General features: G+C 42.4%; 1 protein-coding gene across 1 annotated transcript in view; it reads right to left on the bottom strand.

Annotated features, from left to right (window-relative positions):
* ZNRF2 (zinc and ring finger 2) overlaps nucleotides 1-20,082 on the bottom strand; it is a 169,703-nt gene that overhangs the window by 31,361 nt on the left and 118,260 nt on the right. Inside the window, exon 2 of the mRNA XM_082259113.1 lies at nucleotides 4,256-4,351. Within this exon, the coding sequence (XP_082115239.1) occupies nucleotides 4,256-4,351 (96 nt within the window). The remainder of the gene's footprint in view (nucleotides 1-4,255; nucleotides 4,352-20,082) is intronic.

The raw sequence follows: 20,082 nt of genomic DNA, 5'->3' as shown, positions 1-20,082 counted from the left end.
ACTAGCAGCGTGAACTACTGCACGGCTACTGGTGTGCACTGTGAAGGCAGCGGTACCGATATGCTGTAAAAAGGGCATTGCAGCGTAACCTTTTTTTTTTTTTTTTTGTTAGAACTTAATAGAAGGTAACAAAGTAACTTTTTATGAAGTTCTTTTGGCCACAGCACAGTGCAATGCAGTGGACTGCATCACACCATGCTGCGCTGAAAAAAGGACTGAAAGCCGTACTTTTTTCAGCACACCACCGGAGCACAGTGGTTTGAATGATAGAGAACAAGGACGTTTGCCTTGTTTTTGCATTGAGACCTTGTTGGGCAAAGATGACCGGGTCGTCTTAGGTCTTAGTGCAACCCAACACATCTGGTGTAAATGAGCCCAAAATGATCAGAGCTTTCTGAACGGATGTTGGTGATTTATGGATGATAAGACAATAATTGACTTGCGTCTCATTACAGTTTATCAAACTACCTTTGATCTGTCACATTTAGGTCCAGAAAAACAGAAAAGGATGCAGAGCGTTTACAATTTTTTTTTTCTCAGACCTGAATGGACTTGGTGGTTGTGAACGAACGCTCTTTTACATTTCCAGGCCCATAGACTTAAAGCAGAGCTCCACCCACCTCCTCTTCCCGTCCACTGCCACATTTGGCACCTTTTTTTTTGGGGGGGGGGGGGGTCAGGTTGTAAATATTGTTGCTTTTCTACTCCTACCACATAACACAGGGTGCTCAACCTTTTGAAGAGCGAGGGCCACCTAAGTAATGTGGTAACTGTTTGTGGGCCACAATCAAAATGAAATGGTTCAGAGCTTCAAATGTTTTATTTTGAATAGCATCATGAACATTTTCCCCCAGCAGCTGCTGAATGTTGGAGGGAGGGAGGGAGGGAGGAGGAGAAGCCGGCTTTCAGCAGTTGCAGTAAAAAGGTAGATCTGTTCCTGTATATGCTGCCGCCTTTCCTGTCCAAGTGTAAAATAGAATGTGAAAGGGAGGCCACAGGGCCCACCTGGAGCATAGGGTAAAGGGGACTGTCACTGTGACTACCCCTGGTGCTACACTTGCTTGGGGGGGGGGGGGGGGGGTAAAAACATGTGTCAACTACGGGGTTTTATTGCCCCCCAAAACTACAAATGTAAATGAGCCCTTACTGTCCTGAGCCCTCTAAGGCTGCTTTCACACTGATGCACTGCGGTTTACCTGCTCTACGGGTGCAGCGCAGTATACCTGCAGGTTAGCTGCGCTTTGTCACAGACTTCTATGATCTCTTGCGGGTGTGGTGCAGTTTGTGAAAGTGCATTCAAAACGCAGGCATTCAGTTTGGGGTGGAGGGCCACATCAGAGGGCTCCGAGGGCAACATGTGGCCCACAGGCCACAGGTTGAGAACCCCTGGCCTAAAATCTCACTAATATCGCATTGTCTAACAGAAAATAAAGAAATTCATGATCTTCAGGGACAGAACTCCTTGATACTTGCCATGCCATTTTGTATATTTAGCATTCTAGATTAATATAAAAAGATAAAAATGAAGGAAGGATAATTGCAAAAGTTTTTATTTACCAAGTTTTAACTGAGTGTCACTTCCCTACATTTTTAAAATGTTAGTAAACCAGAGCATTGTTCCAGTGCAGTGCGCAATATGAAACAGAGAAATTATCATTTTAGTATTTGGTAGATGCTGTTTTATCCAACACATAAAATAAACCTGGGGGGCGATCTCAGTTAACCAGGCTCTACCTAGAATTAAAATATCACTTTTCAGTGGACAGACATTTGTAGATTAAATTAACTGGAGTAAGGATAAATGCTTTCCAAAGCCACCAATACTCAACTTGACTTTTTTCCACAGTGGGTTAGAAAATGAAAGCTGAGCAATGGTTCATTGCCATAGACAACATTCATACTTTTGCTTCAGTTCCTAAAGTATACATTTGCATAGTAAAATTAAATTACCACTAATGAATGTGCCCCATCCTAGGTTGCTGTAGCATTGATCAAATCTTTTGCTTTTCAATCAACCCGCACTCTCCTGCTGGCGCCAAGATTTCCAGCTCCAATTGGGATACAGTGAACAACCCATTGTAATCAGTGTACCCTATTTCCCACTCTTTTCCCAATCTTTTCAAAGAATGCAAGGTGTTCTGTAATTGGAAGAGGTGTTGATGAACATTACAATCTCCTCTCCTCCAATCACAAGGCTTTTTCTAAAGGGAAGCTTGGGTACAGCAAGCGACCCACTGTGATCAGTGTACTACAGTCAGAAATGGAGATCTCAAACTGTGTGTCAACAGGGGAGTGCGTGCTGAATGAAAGCAAATGTATTGAATGCTACGACATCCAAAGATGTGGTACAATGCATTGGTGTTTATTTTTAATTTGAAAGTCCCTGTACACACCAGTGCGACTTATCATGTGACTTGACAGTTTAAAATCAAATGACAAGTCGCACTCTATTTGTGCCTATGGTACTGTTCAAATTGGTGCGACTCCGACTTGCACTGATTTGAAAAACGTTCCCGCATTATTTCTGGTGATTTCATGCCGCACCGATGTCAGCAGGCTGCACATGAAAATAGGGAGAAAGAAAGCTGCGCTAATGTGACAAAAGTACAAATAAATGTGACTCAAATAATAAGAACCAACATGTGTAATAATGTACAAATGAATGTGAACAAATTGGCACTAACCAACATATATATTGTAATAAAGTCCCAAGTAATAGTGATGGTAAAGTCCCAAAAAATAGTGGTGAAAAGGTGAGGTTGATAAATGTATAAACATTTTATAGGTTAGTACCAATTTGTTCATCATTACACATGTTGGTTCCTATTATTTGAGTCACATTTATTTGTACTTTTGTCACGTTAGCGCAGCTTTCTTTCTCCCTGTACTTGTTTGGTGTTATCTCACTTTAAGTGCCGGGTTCACACTAGGGCGACCTGTGAGGCGACCTGGTCGCCTCACAGGTCGCCTCCCATAGGGAAGCTACGGACCCGTTCTAATAGGAGCGACACAAGTTGCCCTGACCTAGAAAAAGGGTCCGGAGCTTCTTTGGGGCGACCAGGAGGCGACCGCCATAGACTTCAATGTTATGAATTCCGTGGCGGCCGCTCCGAGGTCGCCACCCGAAGTAGCGTCGCGGTAGTGTAAACCGGCGCTAAGCTGCAGCTTGGTTTAATTGATTATATTAGCGCGGTTATACATTTGTTGCATTTGCACATGAAAATAGTACTGACCGGCCGCTTTAAAATATTGCTGAAGTAGCAGGATATCAAAGCCGCAGTCATTGTGAATGTGGTGAAAATATGCAAAAATTGTTTATGTCTGGAGTTCAGCCTAACTGTATGTGAACCTTACCTTGTAAAAAAATTAATAAATAAAAAAAAAAAACCAACACAACATTTAGTTTACAATAGAAATGAGAGGCAAAACATTTGTGTGTATTATATATATATATATATATATATATATATATATATATATATATATTTAAAAAAAATAAAATAAAATAAACTTTTTTTTACAATCTTTGCTCTCAGCTGCATAAGGAGCTCAGAGAGGAGAAACAGCCATTCACTGGGAAGATCAGTGTACTGCTGTTTCGTGGGAGGGGAGGATGTCAGCACAAGTCTAATTACTGGATGAGAACAGGACTTCCCAGTACAGCCAGAAAACCGGTCACCATATGCCCTCACATGCCTAGTGTGGTCAATTTTGATTAGGAAAGCAGAGAGACTGGCAGGAACATCAGGTATTTCTCACAAAGGAAACAATAGAAAGAACTGGACACTTTTTCATACAAGTACATGGTACAGTAGGCACATATCAGGGATATGAAATGTTGGGTTTACATATTCTTCATTAAATGTCAGCTTGCAATGTCAGGCAGAGAAAAAGGAAACAAAAATTACTAAGACAAAGTTTCCTTCTCTTGTCAAGGACAGCGACTCTGGGTTTAATGACAACTAGCAGAAAATGTTTTAACTAAATATCTGAGCTACACAAGACGTACTCTAGGTCTGTTTTAAAAGCTTGCTTACATGCCACATTCACACAGCGATTTACATGTGGCCCCTGAATTCCAAAGGCAAGAATCAGCGGATTCTTTCAACTGGAATGACTGGGGCATGCGAATAACTGGCAGTGGGTGCCACTGATCGCATGAAGCCACCCACACAGCTGTTAGCTGCAGTTATGGATGGATGTCAGAGCCTGGATGCAGTCAGCTTTAGAACATTTAGGAAATAGTAACACTTACCATTGTACGTTATTCTTGGCTTTGTTAAGCACATCACAAGATGTAAGTCCATTTCGTCCGTGGGAATGAACTTTGAACAGACTGGGCACTTAAATCCTGTATAAAGAAAAATAAATTATTATTAAAAAGGGAAACCTGTGTAAAGTACACCAACAGATGTGGTGATCATCCTGCAAAGGGGGACATAACATACGCATATACACATACACACATATATATATATATACATATACACACACACACACACACACACACGCACATACACACATACACAGCCTTGAAAAAGTATTTATCCCCCTTGAAATTTTCAACATTTCGTCATGTTAAAACCAAAAAGGTAAAATGTATTTGGTTGGGATTTTATGTGATAGACCAACACAAAGTGGCACAAAACTGCAAAATAGAAGGAAAATGATTACAAATAAATATGTGAAAAGTGTGGCGTGAATTTGTATTCAGCCCCCATGTCAATACTTTGTAAAATCACCTTTCACTGCAATTACAGCTGTAAATCTTTTTGGGTATGTCTCTACCAGCTTTGTACGTCTAGAGAGTGGAATTTTTGTCTATTCTGCGCAAAATAGCTCAAGCTCTGTCAGACTGGATAGAGAGCATATGTACACAGCAAATTTCAAGTCTTGCCACAGATTCCCAATTGGATTTAGGTCTGGACTTTGACTGGGCCATTCTAACATGAATATGCTTTGATCTAAACCATTTAATTGTAGCTCTGGCTGTATGCTTAGGGTTGTTGTCCTGCTGGAAGGTGAACCTCTGCCCCATTCTCAAGTCTTTTGTAGACTCTAACAGGTTTCCTTCTAAGATTGCCCTGTATTTGGCTCCATCCATCTTCCCATCAACTCTGACCAGCTTCCCTGTCCTTGCTGAAGAAAAGCATCTCAACAACATGATGCTGCCACCACCATGTTTCACGGTGGGGGTGGTGTTTAGGGTATGTGCAGTGTTGGTTTCCCACCACACATAGCATTTTTCTTTTAGGCCAAAAAGTTACATTTTTGTCTCATCTGACCAGAGAATCTTCTTCCACATGTTTGCCGTGTCCCCCACATGGCTTTCTTTTAACAATGGCTGTCTTCTTGGCACTTTTCCAAAAAGGCCAGATTTGTAGAGTGCATGACTAATCGTTGTCCTGAGGACAGATTCTTCCACCTGAGTTGTGGAGCTCTGCAGCTTCTCCAGAGTTACAATGGGCCTCTTGGCTGATTCTCTAATAATTGCTCTCCTTGCCTGGCCTGTCAGTTTAGGAGAACAGCCATGTCTTGGTAGGTTTGCAGTTGTGTCATACTCTTTCCATTTTCGGATGATGGATTGAAAAGTGCTCCGTGAGATGTTCAAAGCTTGGGATATTTTTTTTTTTATAACCCAATCCTGCTTTAAACTTCTCCAGATCTTTATCCCTGACCTGTCTGGTGTGTTCCTTGGCCTTCACGATACTGTTTGTTCCCTAAGGTTCTCTAACAAACCTCTGAGGGCTTCACAGAACAACATTATTATACTGAGATTAAATTACACACAGGTGGACTTTATTTACTAATTAGAAGACTTCTGAAAACAATTGGTTCCCCTAGATTTTATAGTTAGGGGTATCAGGAGTAAGGGGGGGGGGGGGGCTGAATACAAATGCACGCAATATTATATTATATATACACACACAAACACCTGCAACAAAACTGCTAGCATGAAAAACAAATGAGAAATTAGAACTGAACACTCTGATCCAGTCATTGGGGTTTTTTGGAAGCCAGGAATCTGGTCGGGCAAGCTCCAGAATATGCCAACCTAAATTCTTCATCATCTCTCTGAATGAACGGGGAATTCCTCTGCCTCCCTCAGGATGTGTCTGGCAGACATACAGGATGAAGGGCTGCCCAAAAAAACAGCCAGACAGGGACTGAAAGTTCTCAGAATGATGTAGGCGTTCTATGCCAACTTTTATGCAATATTAGAATCATAATGGGACTGAAAAGCTTTACAGCTATAGTGCTACGGTTTTATTCGGATTATGAAACTCAGTAGGGCATACAGAGCTGCATTTATTGAACAATGCGGTTAAAATATTGGCAGCCACATACAATCTAAGTCACACTGTGAATGTGTATAGTATTAGAGACTTAGGAAAAAATGTAAGTCAAGGACAGGACAAAGGCAACACTAACCCAGAAAAAGCAGGTTTCCAGAAATAATGAACTGTACAGACTCATTACATGCAATGATGATGGATAGATAATAGTGGTGTGAGGAGTGTTCATAACTTAAAGTTACTAACCTAGTACTATGGAAGTGCCAGGTAAGAAATGAGTAGGTTTGTCCAGTGCCGGGACAAGGCATCCAGTGCACAGGGCAAAGATGCCAAACTGTGCCCCCACCCCCACTGTTCACGATGTATAAGCTTAGGGGATCCTATGCCAAGCAGTCGCTCGCTTGTCAAAATCAGTGCTGCTGTCTAGGGATCGACTGGTTTTCGGCAAAGCCGATATATCGAGGGTCGATATGCACTTTTCCAGATATATCAGAATCGGCCCCTGAGGTTACCAATATTGCCGATATTTCGGTTAAGTGCATGTATCAGAGTGATGCCTGCAGCTAGAGGCATCACCCCAGTACCGGCATCCATAGCCGACGGTCGGCTGTCTTGTAATGACAACCGATGCGGCCGAGAAGCCGCTCGGCTGTCATTACAAGAAGCGGGAGGGGACGCCCCCTCCCGCAGCTCGCCTGGGTCTCCTGTCCCACCGGGAGACCAGGGCAACCATCCTGCATGGAAGAGAAGACCCGATCAAAGCCACATTAGGCTCTGATCGGGTCTCCATGTAAAAACCCGGAAGTGATGTCATGACATCACTACTGGGTACTCTGCGCCAGATTAAAAAAAATGACCGCATTCAAAACAGCCAAACTTGGCGTTTGGAATGCTTTTTAAGTGCAGAGGAGGGGGTTTGGGGTCTTTTAGACCCCCAGATCTCTCCACAAGAGTACCTTTTAAAAAAAAAATTTAATGTACGAAAATATCGGCCAATACCGATATGCGATGACCAAACTATCGGAATTGGTCGATCACTACTGCTGTCACTACTCCTGTCAGCCTTGTAACAGAAGGATGAGCACCAATCCCCACAGTAAACCATTGGAGGGCAGCCAACAGTTGCATTCATGGCATGCTGCGAATGCGGTCACATTTGTTTGTATTCTTAAACTGTGAAACCATCAAATGGCTGATGTCATAACTGATCATATGTGCAGCACCATGGCAGGTTCAGATCAAACAAAGGCCAAGATGGACGTTTTCTTGGCTGAAATGGATAGGGGGGTTTAGTTCTGCTTTAACAAAACTATTCTGGCATTATGGCCCTTTAAAATAAACTTATTCAGGAAAGCATTGAAACATTTTTGTTCTGAGTTTGAACTTGTCTGACAAATTTATGTAGTTCTTGTTCTTACTACTTTAAGAATCTAATGCTATGGCTGCTAAAGATTTAAAAAAGAATTACCAGAAGTTTGCATATTGGGAAACGGTCAGTAGTTAAATAGTTAAAGTGATATTAAAGTATTTTTTTTGTTAAAAAAAAAACAAACGTTATACTTCTCTGCTCTGTGCAGTGGTTTTGCACAGAGCTTTTGCACAGAGCAGCCCAGATTCTCTTCTTGCCAGTGCTCCTGGCCCCTCCCTCCTACCGAGTGCCCCCACAGCAAGCAGCTTCCTATGGGGGCACCCAAGCCAAGCCACTGCTCTGTGTCCATTCAGACATTGAGTCGTGACTCAGCCCCACCCCTTCTCTCTCTCCTCATTGGCTCACTGACTTTTATTTACCTACTAAAGAGAGAGAGTCCTGGCCAGGCGAGACTCTCGTTCAACATCGCTGGCTCGAGATGGGGCTCAGGTAAGTATTAGGGGGCTGCTGCACACAAAAGGTATTTTATCATAGAATACATTAGGATAAAAGCCTCCCAACTTTAGAACCACTTTAAGGTGGAACTTTACCCATAACAACTTGATAAAAAATAATTTTTTCTTTAGCAAAGTACATACATTCCACATTAATAATTATGCTACCAAAATTAGCATATGCTGTAAATTGCAAGATGAAACCGGAACAATGCTGGAGGCCGCCATTTTACTGAAGCCCGTGAATAGCAGTAAATCATAAAGTGGAACTAAACCCATTGATATAACAGTTTAAAAAGTTACATTCCTGGAATGCCAGAATTATGAACTGTCACATTTGCTTGTTTCCTCAACCAAACTGTCAAACCATCAAATGGCTGGTGTCATAACTGATCACGTGCAGCACAATGGCAGTTACAGATCAAAGAGAAGGAGCTTCCTTGGCTGTAAAGAATAGGACTGGAGGTTCTCATTCTGCTTTAAAGAGGTGTTCCAGCCTCCCCTCTCCCTCTCAAAAAATTAGAAGTCAGCAGCTACACATACTGTAGCTGCTGACTTTTAATATTAGGACACTTACCTGTCCTGGAGTCCAGCGATGTCAGCACCGCAGCCGATGTTTCCATCGGCTGTCGGGTGCTGCCGCCACCATTGGCGGTGAAGGAACCCGGCAGTGAAGCCTTGCGCTTCACGGGCGGGTCCCTAATGCACATGTGTAAAGAGCGCTGCGCATTCGGATTGGCTCGGCGGTGGGGGAAGGAGGAGGGGGGCCAAACTTCCAAAGGGACAGAGCCGCGGCGCCATCTCCCGTTACCCCCTCCCCCCGAAAGGTGCCAAATGCGGCACCGGAGGGGGGGGGGGAGGAAGCAAATGGGCGGAAGTTCCACTTTTGGGTGGAACTCCGCTTTAAATAAGACTGTCAGCAGATCAGCCTCTACAAATTTGGCATTGCCAAAAAAGAAAGAGCAACTGAGCATGTGTAGCATGTGTGGATGTAAACAGAGGATAATCCATTTACATCCCTTTTTCCATAGAGATGCATTGATGTCCGTTTTTCATCCGTCAACAAAATGGGTGAAAAATGGACAAACGGATAGCATGTGTAAAAGGGGCCTAAATGTTATGCTGGCCATGCATTATACAAATTTTCTTGATCAATTTCCTTTAGATTTATGTAGTGTGCAAGGGCCTGCCTGATTGCATTCAGATTGAAAGTGTTTAGGTGTGACCTCATTATATGGTTTTGGTAAATCTGAAGGAAAATTGTACAAGAGAATTGTATGTGTGGCTAGCCTTCCTTTATCAAACTGTAAAATACTAACCCTCGGACATCCAAACTGCCACTGACAGTAGATCGGGAGTTCGGATTTCAATTGCTGCATGCATATTTGGGGTCGGTAAGTATCAGAGCTAAAAGGATCAGCATAAGAGGCCAGAACCTAAAATTTTCAGACTTCGCTTAGCAATACCATTGTATGCATGGTCTAATGCTAGGTATCCAATAAGTTGATTTATAGGGGGTTTTTCCTCTCTTTATTGGGGACTAAAAAAAACATAGCATCAAAAACAATTTTTTTGTTAAATAATACAAATATTGCACAAGAATATTTATAGTAAAAAATGAATACAGACTGCCTAAAAGACTTCTACTTGTATAAATAAAGTTTATCTACAATCATCGGAATTTCCCTTCCTGTGGCAACTAGGGGTCGACTGATTACCGGAGCGGTGTATATTCACATTTTTCAAATAACCTGTATCGGTCAAACTTACCGATATTGGTCAGACCTCCTCCCCAATCCTTGCGCGACGTTCGCTGCAGTCTCTGCCAATCTCTGTCAGCAATGCAGTGGGCAGCAGAGAGAGGACATTTCTCACTGCCTACCTCGCATCACTGCTGTTCCCCCCCCGTACAGCAATGCCACAAAGGCAGCTCTTAACAGAGCTGCAGCTGCGGGCGAGCAGAGGGATAGTTATGTCATCTCTCACCACCTGCCCACATGTGGAAGCTTGCCTGCTCGCACGCCACTGGGGAGAGGCTGCCAGAAAAAGCAGTATAAGTAGTGACATGCTGCATCTGGGTGGTAGGAGACAGTGGCAAGTGACATGCTGCATCTGGGTGGCAGGAGACAGTGGCAAGTGACAAGCTGCCTATGGGTGGCAGGAGACAGTGGCAAGTGACATGCTGTTCTGGGTGGCAGGAGACAGTGGCAAGTGACTTGCTGCATCTGGGTGGCAGGAGACAGTGGCAAGTGACAAGCTGCATATGGGTGGCAGGAGACAGTGGCAAGTGACATGCTGTTCTGGGTGGCAGGAGATAGTGGCAATTGACATGCTGCATCTGGGTGGCAGGAGACAGTGGCAAGCTGCATCTGGGTGGCAGTAGACAGTGGCAAGTGACAAGCGGCATATGGGTGGCAGGAGACAGTGGCAAGTGACAAGCGGCATATGGGTGGCAAGTGACATGCTGCATCTGGGTGGCAGGAGACAGTGGCAAGTGACAAGCGGCATATGGGTGGCAGGAGACAGTGGCAAGTGACAAGCGGCATATGGGTGGCAAGTGACAGTGATGTACGGAATATCGGCAATCGGCCTGAAAGGCAGCTGAAAAATTGGTATCGGCCCCCATAAAAAACAATATTGGGCAACCCATGATCAACGTTCATGAGAAGCACTGAAAGGAGATCCCATCAACAGATGCTGCAGACAGTGTGGACGGTCCAAGCGTTTCTGTAAATCGGGTCACTCATCGATTGGGAGTCAGGCAGTTCCGGAGAGACTTGAGCAGGTCATCCTATGCGTAAAAAATAAAAAGAGTTGTTTTCTAGTCTCTCCACATTATTGAGGCATCTGATATTATAAAACAAGAAAAAGTGGTAAACCGGGATGTAGGCAGCATTCACTATGTTTGTTCCATTAAGCATGGCTGCTGAAATATTCCTTCTACCGAATGGGAAATGTTTAACAAATTTCTGTTAAAAAAAATTTTTTCTCTGCAGACAAATTTGGCCTATGTGTACATCTTCGAACAAGACAGGAAAATGAAGGTTACTGTAACTATTGTGCCCAATTCTATATTAGACATTTAGAGAGGTGCCATTCCAGTTTATAATAGAGAGGTGCCATTCCAGTTTATAATAAGTCCAATAATAGCCACCTTGTGTGAATAATCTGAAAGTGACCTGAAAGAGAAAGTTGTGATACTACTGCACCCCTGGATCCCATAACATCCAAGATGTAATATTTTAGGAAGAGAAGACAAGCAATATTACCTATATGTGCTCACTCACACCTCTCCATCAAATCACACTATAGAGGTAAAAAGAAAAAAAATATATATATATCTAATGTTAACAAAGTGCAACTCCTTTATGACCAGGGCCATAAGGCTCCATGCACACTGGGCTTAAAAAAAAAAAAAAAGACAGTTCCCTAGACCGGAAAAAAATTAAAATCACTCCTACAGAGAGAGTTTTTATACAGGAGTTTAGGAGAGCTTAGGAGTGTTTAGCATTTTTCTGCCAGAAATTTCCAATTAAAAACGCAAACCAAAAGGGTTTTTATTTTTCCTGCATCTAAACACCGAGCTTGAAATTTGCCTCTAAGCATCCTAATGTGCATAGACACATAGGATAACTCTGAGCCACTTCTACAGGCAAAAACACAAAATTCCTGTAGAAGCAGTATACTTTAAAGCGGACCTTCACCCTCCTTGTGAAGTTCCCCCCTGTCGATCCAACTCTACACCATTAGGGCAGTGTTTTTTTTTTTCGTTCTCTTTTTTCTTCATATAAACGCATAGCCCCGCCCCTCCGTGCACATCGTTTGCCTAGAGCAGTGATGGCGAACCTTGGTACCCCAGAGGTTTTGGAACTACATTGCCCATGATGCTCATGCACTCTGCTGTGTAGTTAAGCATCATGGCAAATGTAGTTCCAAAACATCTGGGGTGCCAAGGTTCACCACCATTGGCCTAGAGGAATGACATGAATAGCGTTCACTGGGCCACCTGGGATATGCACATTACATATCCCAGGAGGCCTTGAGTCTTCCAGTCAGCTTGTAGGAGGGAGACGGGCCTAGCGGTACCTCACAGCAAAGCCCTGCCAGCTGAACTCAGAAAAGCTGTCAGACTTCTCGATGATGTCACGAGAAAGATGGCAGTGCGGGACCCTTGTATATCTGGTCACAGAAGATTGTCAGCTGGATGAGTATCCACACTGTACCTTCAACACCACCACATAGGCAGGGGTAAAAAAAAAAAAAATGAATCGGGGGTAAGATGAAGTTCCTCGTTAATCCAGTGTGAATAGACCCTTACAATGCTTTAGAAACAACCAGGATATTCCTATGGCTCCAACTGCTCTCTGAAATTGCGGGTGCATGTTCTGTAGAGGTCATCCTAATTCTTGGTGTACTTTTCAGTTCATCACCAACCTACAACAACCATATGTATATCAGTAGTTAGGACACATTTATGTTCAGAGTTAATGACTTGCTGAGTAGTAAAGGCAGCATAAGGATCACAGCCCTGGAGCATGCACTTTTATTTACAGTACAAGCCAATGACAACTCCTATAGTTATATATTTTGATAAAAATTATATTTAAGAAAAATATGATCCTGAGGCACAGTGGAGAAATCTGCTTCTTTTTGTATCACTACACATAGGAGCAAAGAGCCAAGTAATCATGACTCATACACACAAGCTTGTTAACTTATCATATTTAGACAGTGGTTAGTGATTGGGGCCATCAGCGGCAGTCTAGTCCAATCATCAAGAGAGTACATCATAGTATACACACGACGACACATGTGTCAAACACAAGGCCGCCAGGCCATTTCGTGTGACCCTCGCACCTCTCCCACAGCAGCAGAGGGTCAGACATGGCTAGTATCACCAACAAGAAACTTTATTGGAGACTGCTCAGAAGGCCCACCTTTGCAGAACCATGTTCTGTCTGAAACTTTATTGGAGACTGCTCAGAGGGCACACCTTTGTCCACAAGAAACTTTATTGGAGACTGCTCAGAAGGCACACCTTTGCCCACAAGAAACTTTATCGGAGACTGCTCAGAAGGCACAACTCTGCCCACAAGAAACTTTATTGGAGACTGCTCAGAAGGCACACCTTTGCCCACAAGAAACTTTATTGGAGACTGCTCAGAAGGCCCACCTTTGCAGAACCATGTTCTGTCTGAAACTTTATTGGAGACTGCTCAGAGGGCACACCTTTGTCCACAAGAAACTTTATTGGAGACTGCTCAGAAGGCACACCTTTGCCCACAAGAAACTTTATCGGAGACTGCTCAGAAGGCACAACTCTGCCCACAAGAAACTTTATTGGAGACTGCTCAGAAGGCACACCTTTGCCCACAAGAAACTTTATCGGAGACTGCTCAGAAGGCACACCTTTGCCCACAAGAAACTTTATCGGAGACTGCTCAGAAGGCACAACTCTGCCCACAAGAAACTTTATTGGAGACTGCTCAGAAGGCACAACTCTGCCCACAAGAAACTTTATTGGAGACTGCTCAGAAGGCACAACTCTGCCCACAAGAAACTTTATTGGAGACTGCTCAGAAGGCACAACTCTGCCCACAAGAAACTTTATTGGAGACTGCTCAGAAGGCACAACTCTGCCCACAAGAAACTTTATTGGAGACTGCTCAGAAGGCACAACTCTGCCCACAAGAAACTTTATTGGAGACTGCTCAGAAGGCACAACTCTGCCCACAAGAAACTATTGGAGACTGCTCAGAAGGCACAACTCTGCCCACAAGAAACTTTATTGGAGACTGCTCAGAAGGCACAACTCTGCCCACAAGAAACTTTATTGGAGACTGCTCAGAAGGCACAACTCTGCCCACAAGAAACTTTATTGGAGACTGCTCAGAGGGCACACCTTTGCCCACAAGAAACTATTGGAGACTGCTCAGAAGGCACAACTCTGCCCACAAGAAACTTTATTGGAGACTTCTCAGAAGGCACACCTTTGCAGAACCATGTTCTGTCTGAAACTTTATTGGAGACTGCTCAGAAGGCACACCTTTGCAGAACCATGTTCTGTCTGAAACTTTATTGGAGACTGCTCAGAAGGCACACCTTTGCCCACAAGAAACTTTATTGGAGACTGCTCAGAAGGCACACCTTTGCAGAACCATGTTCTGTCTGAACAGTCTCCAAAAAAAGTTTCTTGTGGATGATACCAGCGGTGTGCGAACCTCCTCTTCAGACTTGCATCACCTGCTACAGGAGTGCGACTGGTCTCTGTGCCGGTCTGCACCTGCCCTTCACAGCTTAAGTCTTAAGTTAATACTAAAACCAGTTGTAATCGGATGCAGAGGCAATGCTTTATTATGATAAAGAGTGGATACATTTATATAGTCCAACAGATACAAGCTGCCATTTGCGGGCAACAATAATGCTAATGCGGCCCACGATGAAATGGAGTTTGACACCTCTGCATGAAGACTAGCCATACACGCTAAGATTTCGCTCATTTAGTCCTGTGCAGTGAAATAAATATATTCCCCAATGGCCACTAAACAGTGTGGGTGGAGGAATCTCAATGTTGGCTCTGGAATTCTGATAGTCACTGCTTCCATGGTTGTCACCCAAATAGTTACTGTATCTAATTGGCTTTAGTCACTGTTCGGGCCAAGAGTTTTTCACCCGGCTCCTTTGATGCTCAGATCAAAATTTGACAAGCCAGATTGTGCCAAGCCACGGCTCAAATTTTAAACGATTCAGCAGCAATAAACCAAAACGTGAGTTATGTATGACCAGCATAATGCATACACATACTCAAACATCAGTGTAAAATATGACCCTGATAGGAGTCACGGCGCAGAAGAGAACACATGTACAAATCATGTGCGGAAAGGAGTTCATGCATTTCTACATTTAACTTCTACTTGTTTCTTAACAACTGTACATATTCTCTTTAGTTTTCAATATTACCCTGGTTCAACTTTCATGGAGATCTCATTGCAATGGATATAGAAAGGATTACATTAATGCTTGCATAACCTTACAGCTCTGACCTTCATGACATAATAAAATATATCATCCCCTCAAGACAGATAGAACTCAGCTACTAAGGAGACTGGATAGGCGGAGAACACCTTAGAAATTGTGCAAATTACTCTGTGCTACCTCCAACAGCTTTTAAATGTGTTCGATAATACATCCAATTTCTGTATTCCATTCATTAATTTATTTCAGAAGCACATTAAGGCACATGGATATGCTTCAGGCTTCATGCACACATACCTTAATATGATCACCAGGAAATCGCAAAACGTGGAAAAAAAAAATCGTGCCACGATTTTGCAGCCAGTGGTCAAAACGTTCTATCCTGAACAATATTTTTCCACGTTCATGAGAGGGAGGTTGAACCTCCCCTAACTGCAACACCTCCTAAACAATCCTAAAAACGTATGTGAACATGGACACATAGGCTTTTATGAAGTTGAGTTTAGGCGCTTTGGCAAAAAAACACCAAAATGTCCTAAACTCAAGTTTAGGAACTGTAGTGTACATGAAACCTTATCCACAACCAAGACACTCACAATGCAAAGGCCCATACAGAATTACGAACCTATGGTTATGGAGCTGGAGAAAGTAAGCAATGGAATACAAATGTAGTGAAACCACTGCAGTTGTGCTCCATTGAATATCACGAGTCCCTCTGCCACGGTTGCAGATGGGACTTTTAGTTTTCCATTCACACATCCATATGAATAGACGAAGCACATGTGCACAGCCGTACCAAAAAAAAATTAAAAATAAAAATACAGAATGCTGTGGGAGGAAAAACACTGCAACTCAAGTACAGATGGGGATGTGAGAGTGGGTGGCTGCCAAATTGCACTATGTTTCATGGCCTTGGTACACACACACAGTTAAAATTACACTTAAAAGGTTAATTTCCCACATCTGTGGCTTTTTAAATTGCAATTAGGGTCTGTGTATAAAATAGTCAATGAGTTTGTTAGCTCTCGAATGGATGCACTGAGCAGGCTAGATTTTGAGCCATAGGGAGCAGAAAAGAACTGTCAAAAGACCTGCGTAACTAGGTAATGGAATGTTATATAAAAAGTTATCCAAAACCTTGAATATGCCAGTCAGTACTGTTCAATCACTGTTTAAGGAGTGGAAAATTGGGGGGGGGGGGGGGGGGTCTCTTGGTACCGTGCCAAAGTCAGGTAGACTAAGAAAGATTGCAGCCACAACTGCCAGAAGAATTGTTCAGGATACAAAGAAATACCCACAGGTAACCTCAAGAGAAATACAGGCTGCTCTGGAAAAAAATACGGTGTAGTTGTTTAAGGAGCACGATACTTGAACAAAAAAAAGGGCTGTATGGTCGAGTTGCTAGAAAGAAGCCTTTACTGTGCCAATGCACAAAAAAGCCCGGTTACAACATGCCTGACAACACCTTGACAAGTCTCACAGCTTCTGGCACACTAATCTGGAGAGAATGCCACAGGTCTAGTGGCGTCCATGTCAGGGCTGTTTTGGTGGCAAAAAGGGGAAACAAAATCAATATTAGGTAGGTGGTCAAAGATATGGTTGATCGATGTATATGCCCCATGGAGGACTAGAAAAGTGCACCTCTTATTCCAAGTTGTCTGTGAATCTATGAATTGTCTATCTGTGAATTTATTTTTACGTTGTCCATTTTGATGGGTTTGCACACAACTTTGAAACCGCAGTTAATTAGTAGGTGCAATAATCAGTGATATTCAAGCTATATTTGTCTGTTTTAAAGGAAACTTATGAAGGCTGCCACTGCTGATCTCTTGTTTTACAAATGCTAGTTTTCGGTCTATCATGCTGATCCAAAAGCATCAATAGTTTATAAATCCTTAACCCAGAAAACATGGAATTCAGTTCTGACTTGCTATACTTGAAAGCATACACAAAAATATACACTTACTCTTTTGATAGTTTGAAAAATCTTTTTAGTAGCACATACAACAGTACTTCTAACATAACCCCAGCCTGATCATTAGCAATCTGCTTTTATGGAGTTTTCGGAGCAAAATTTGGAGTTAATCATTTTCCTGAATTATATGTCAGCAGTTTCCAGTCCAACACATTTTCTTTATTTGGTTGTGATTTGAGGAAATGTTGAGGAGGAAAAAAAGGGATGTTTAAATGTTTGCAAAATTAAAAAAAAAATAAAAATACAGAAAAGGAAGTACCTATACCTATAACAGTAAATGAGCTAAATATAGTCACAATTCAACCACTGCATGATCCCCTGATTCAAAACATAACTACACAATGACATGTCATTACAAATCTGAGGAAAGTGTTGTCACACACCTTCCCATACCATTCCAACAGTAGACAGCAGGTTTGTCACGTGCATTAATGCTTCTGGTAAACCAAGCTTTGTAAGCTGACCACTCTATGTCTAGGGATATACAATAGCATTGGGATATATATGGTGCAATAAGTGTTGTGTGTACATAAATGTCAATGCAGAACAGCAAAAAGTTTATAAAGTTCCTAAAGTCCAATTAGAGTGTTCAGCATAACTTTCCTGTGATCTCAATGCATCACCTCTGAAGAGACTGAAGTATCTCTAGGCAAACAGATAAGAAGAACAGTGGTGTGCAATCTGAGTGCTACACTTACTTTGGTTCACCAACCCCCCCCCCCCCCCCCGTGTGTTCTCTTGGTCCTTCAGTATACATACAACCAGTGTTCCTATCCTGGTTCGAGGTTCCCTGTTCCTGTTGGACGCTCCATCCGAAACCCTTATGCGATGAGCCTGATTTTAACTGTGACAATAGGGGGTATTTATTAAAACCGGAGCAAGCAAAATCTGGTGCAGTTCTTCATAGAAACCAATCAGCTTCTAGGTTTTATTGTCAAAGCTTAATTAAACAAGCTGAAGTTAGTCAGAAGCACAGCTGCACCAGATTCGGAGTGCTCAGGTTTTAGTAAATCTCTCCAATGGGAGTTGTCATTTGTCTTTGCACCATAAAAAGTCTTAATATACTACACTCTGATAGCGCACTGTTCTTCTCATTGATGTCTAGGGATAATTTGGTTCAGGAGGGTTTAGCCTGCAATTAATGTAGGTCCTACAGAAACCAGCTCCACAGAGATCATATTAGAAAGAAAGTAAGTTTGAAAGATAGATTATGCTTTGAGTCTAGAATTTGTTATGGCTTCATCTAAAAAGCCAGTTGCTTTGGGGGACCATGGGAGGTGGAGAATTATTTTGTTAGTGCTATACCGGCAATTGATATGACAGGTCCCATAAGTACAACTGTTAAAATACATCAAAATGATACATATCAGTAACGAGTAGGTGAAGAGCTGAAGCCGAACAAATGAAAAGGTACAGCAGCCAGTCCTCAGAATCCTGATTTATACATTACGGTGCCTTGGGATATTGTCTAACTCTATTAGAGGCTAGTCATGCAAGACTGCACTAATGACCAAGAGCTCTAAAGATTCAGACGGTTTGCAGGAATTAAATTTTATTCATTACTTGTCGTGACGTATTTTGAGATCAAATGTGCGAGTCAATGGAAAAAACGATAACATGAGAAAAGCCACGATGCCCAGGACCTTGAGAGGCTAAACAATGAGTTGTTTTGAAACTCAAACCTAGTCAATGACATGATGCAACAATGCTGACAAGCGTTATAAATGTAAAGCTCTAGTTTTGGATACCATACGCACATTCGATTCTCCATTGGGTTTTTGTCTCCAAGCCCCAAGGTGGAAGCGCTGCAATATGTTTAGGGTGTATGGAAGTGACCACTCTGGTGCTCTGTAATAGGATACAGTTTCCTTCCCAGCCCCTGTAGTGTGGCAGCGGTGGCGTGCGTTCCAGACCAAAGCAGGAAATGACGTCGCTGGTTAGCTCAGTTTCCGGTTTACAGACCACAATGCATTTCGCAGTTGTCGCGTCCTCAGGAAGTCACTATTACAGAGCACCAGAGTGGTCACTTCCATACATATTGCAGCGCTTCCACCTAGTGCCAGGAGAAGGCACTACACACTGTAAGCAGCCAATTTTTTCTTTTCTCACTATAATAAAAACGATTTACACTATATTTTGGCTTCCCTATCATATTTTCCCATATACATCTGCTTGAGACCCTATCCTGCGGTCCAGATCCAGATTGGAACATCTACCACCTATCCCTGGATTGGATAAACTCGGTGGAGGATTGATCTATCCTTAAAGAGATCAAAAGCGATCTAGGTCCTTGTGGCCTAAAGCCATCTGGTAAGAAGCAAATATTGCTGAATTTTATCAAGAGCACAAAAGCACTTGGAAGATTTTATTTAATCACCACGGACTTTCTTTCACCTATTGCACAAAAATATAAATGAATTACAGATTTTATTGCTAATTACATGCGTTTTTATGTCACACAAGGTTTTATAAACACAAGTGTCACTAATTGCAATTTTATTATCACTAAAAGTCACCAATTTTATATAGACACAGAGATATATATTTCACCTTTTTACTAGGTTGTTAATACAAATTGTTCACATTATGGTATTATAGATGATTTTAAAGTCCACCATTTATTTATAGATTTATTGGTAAACAAGGTTTATCTTTATGGACATAATTGATTGGTGTAGACAATCTAATACCCCCTAACACACCTGGAACACATACTGATTACCAGCGCCTACTTTTTAATTTATCTACCACCAAATAACAGATTATGAAACATAGTGTAGTCGTTTTTTGTAAAGACCGAATGCAGCAGCAAAGTCGTCACTAGCAATAGTAGTAATCAGCCAGATATATACCGTAACAAAAATAAAAACGCTGCCACCTCAGAGACCAGCGTGACAGCTCCGCCCTACGCGTTTCCCACCAAGGTGCGTCCTCAGGGTGAAGAATCCTTGATCACAAGTGTACACTAAATAT

The sequence above is a fragment of the Pelophylax lessonae genome, assembly GCF_965119305.1.
Source record: "Pelophylax lessonae genome assembly, chromosome: 5".
Taxonomy (NCBI): Eukaryota; Metazoa; Chordata; class Amphibia; order Anura; family Ranidae; genus Pelophylax; species Pelophylax lessonae.
Note: the sequence above shows the minus strand (reverse complement) of the source record. Positions and strands in the feature narration are given on the sequence as shown.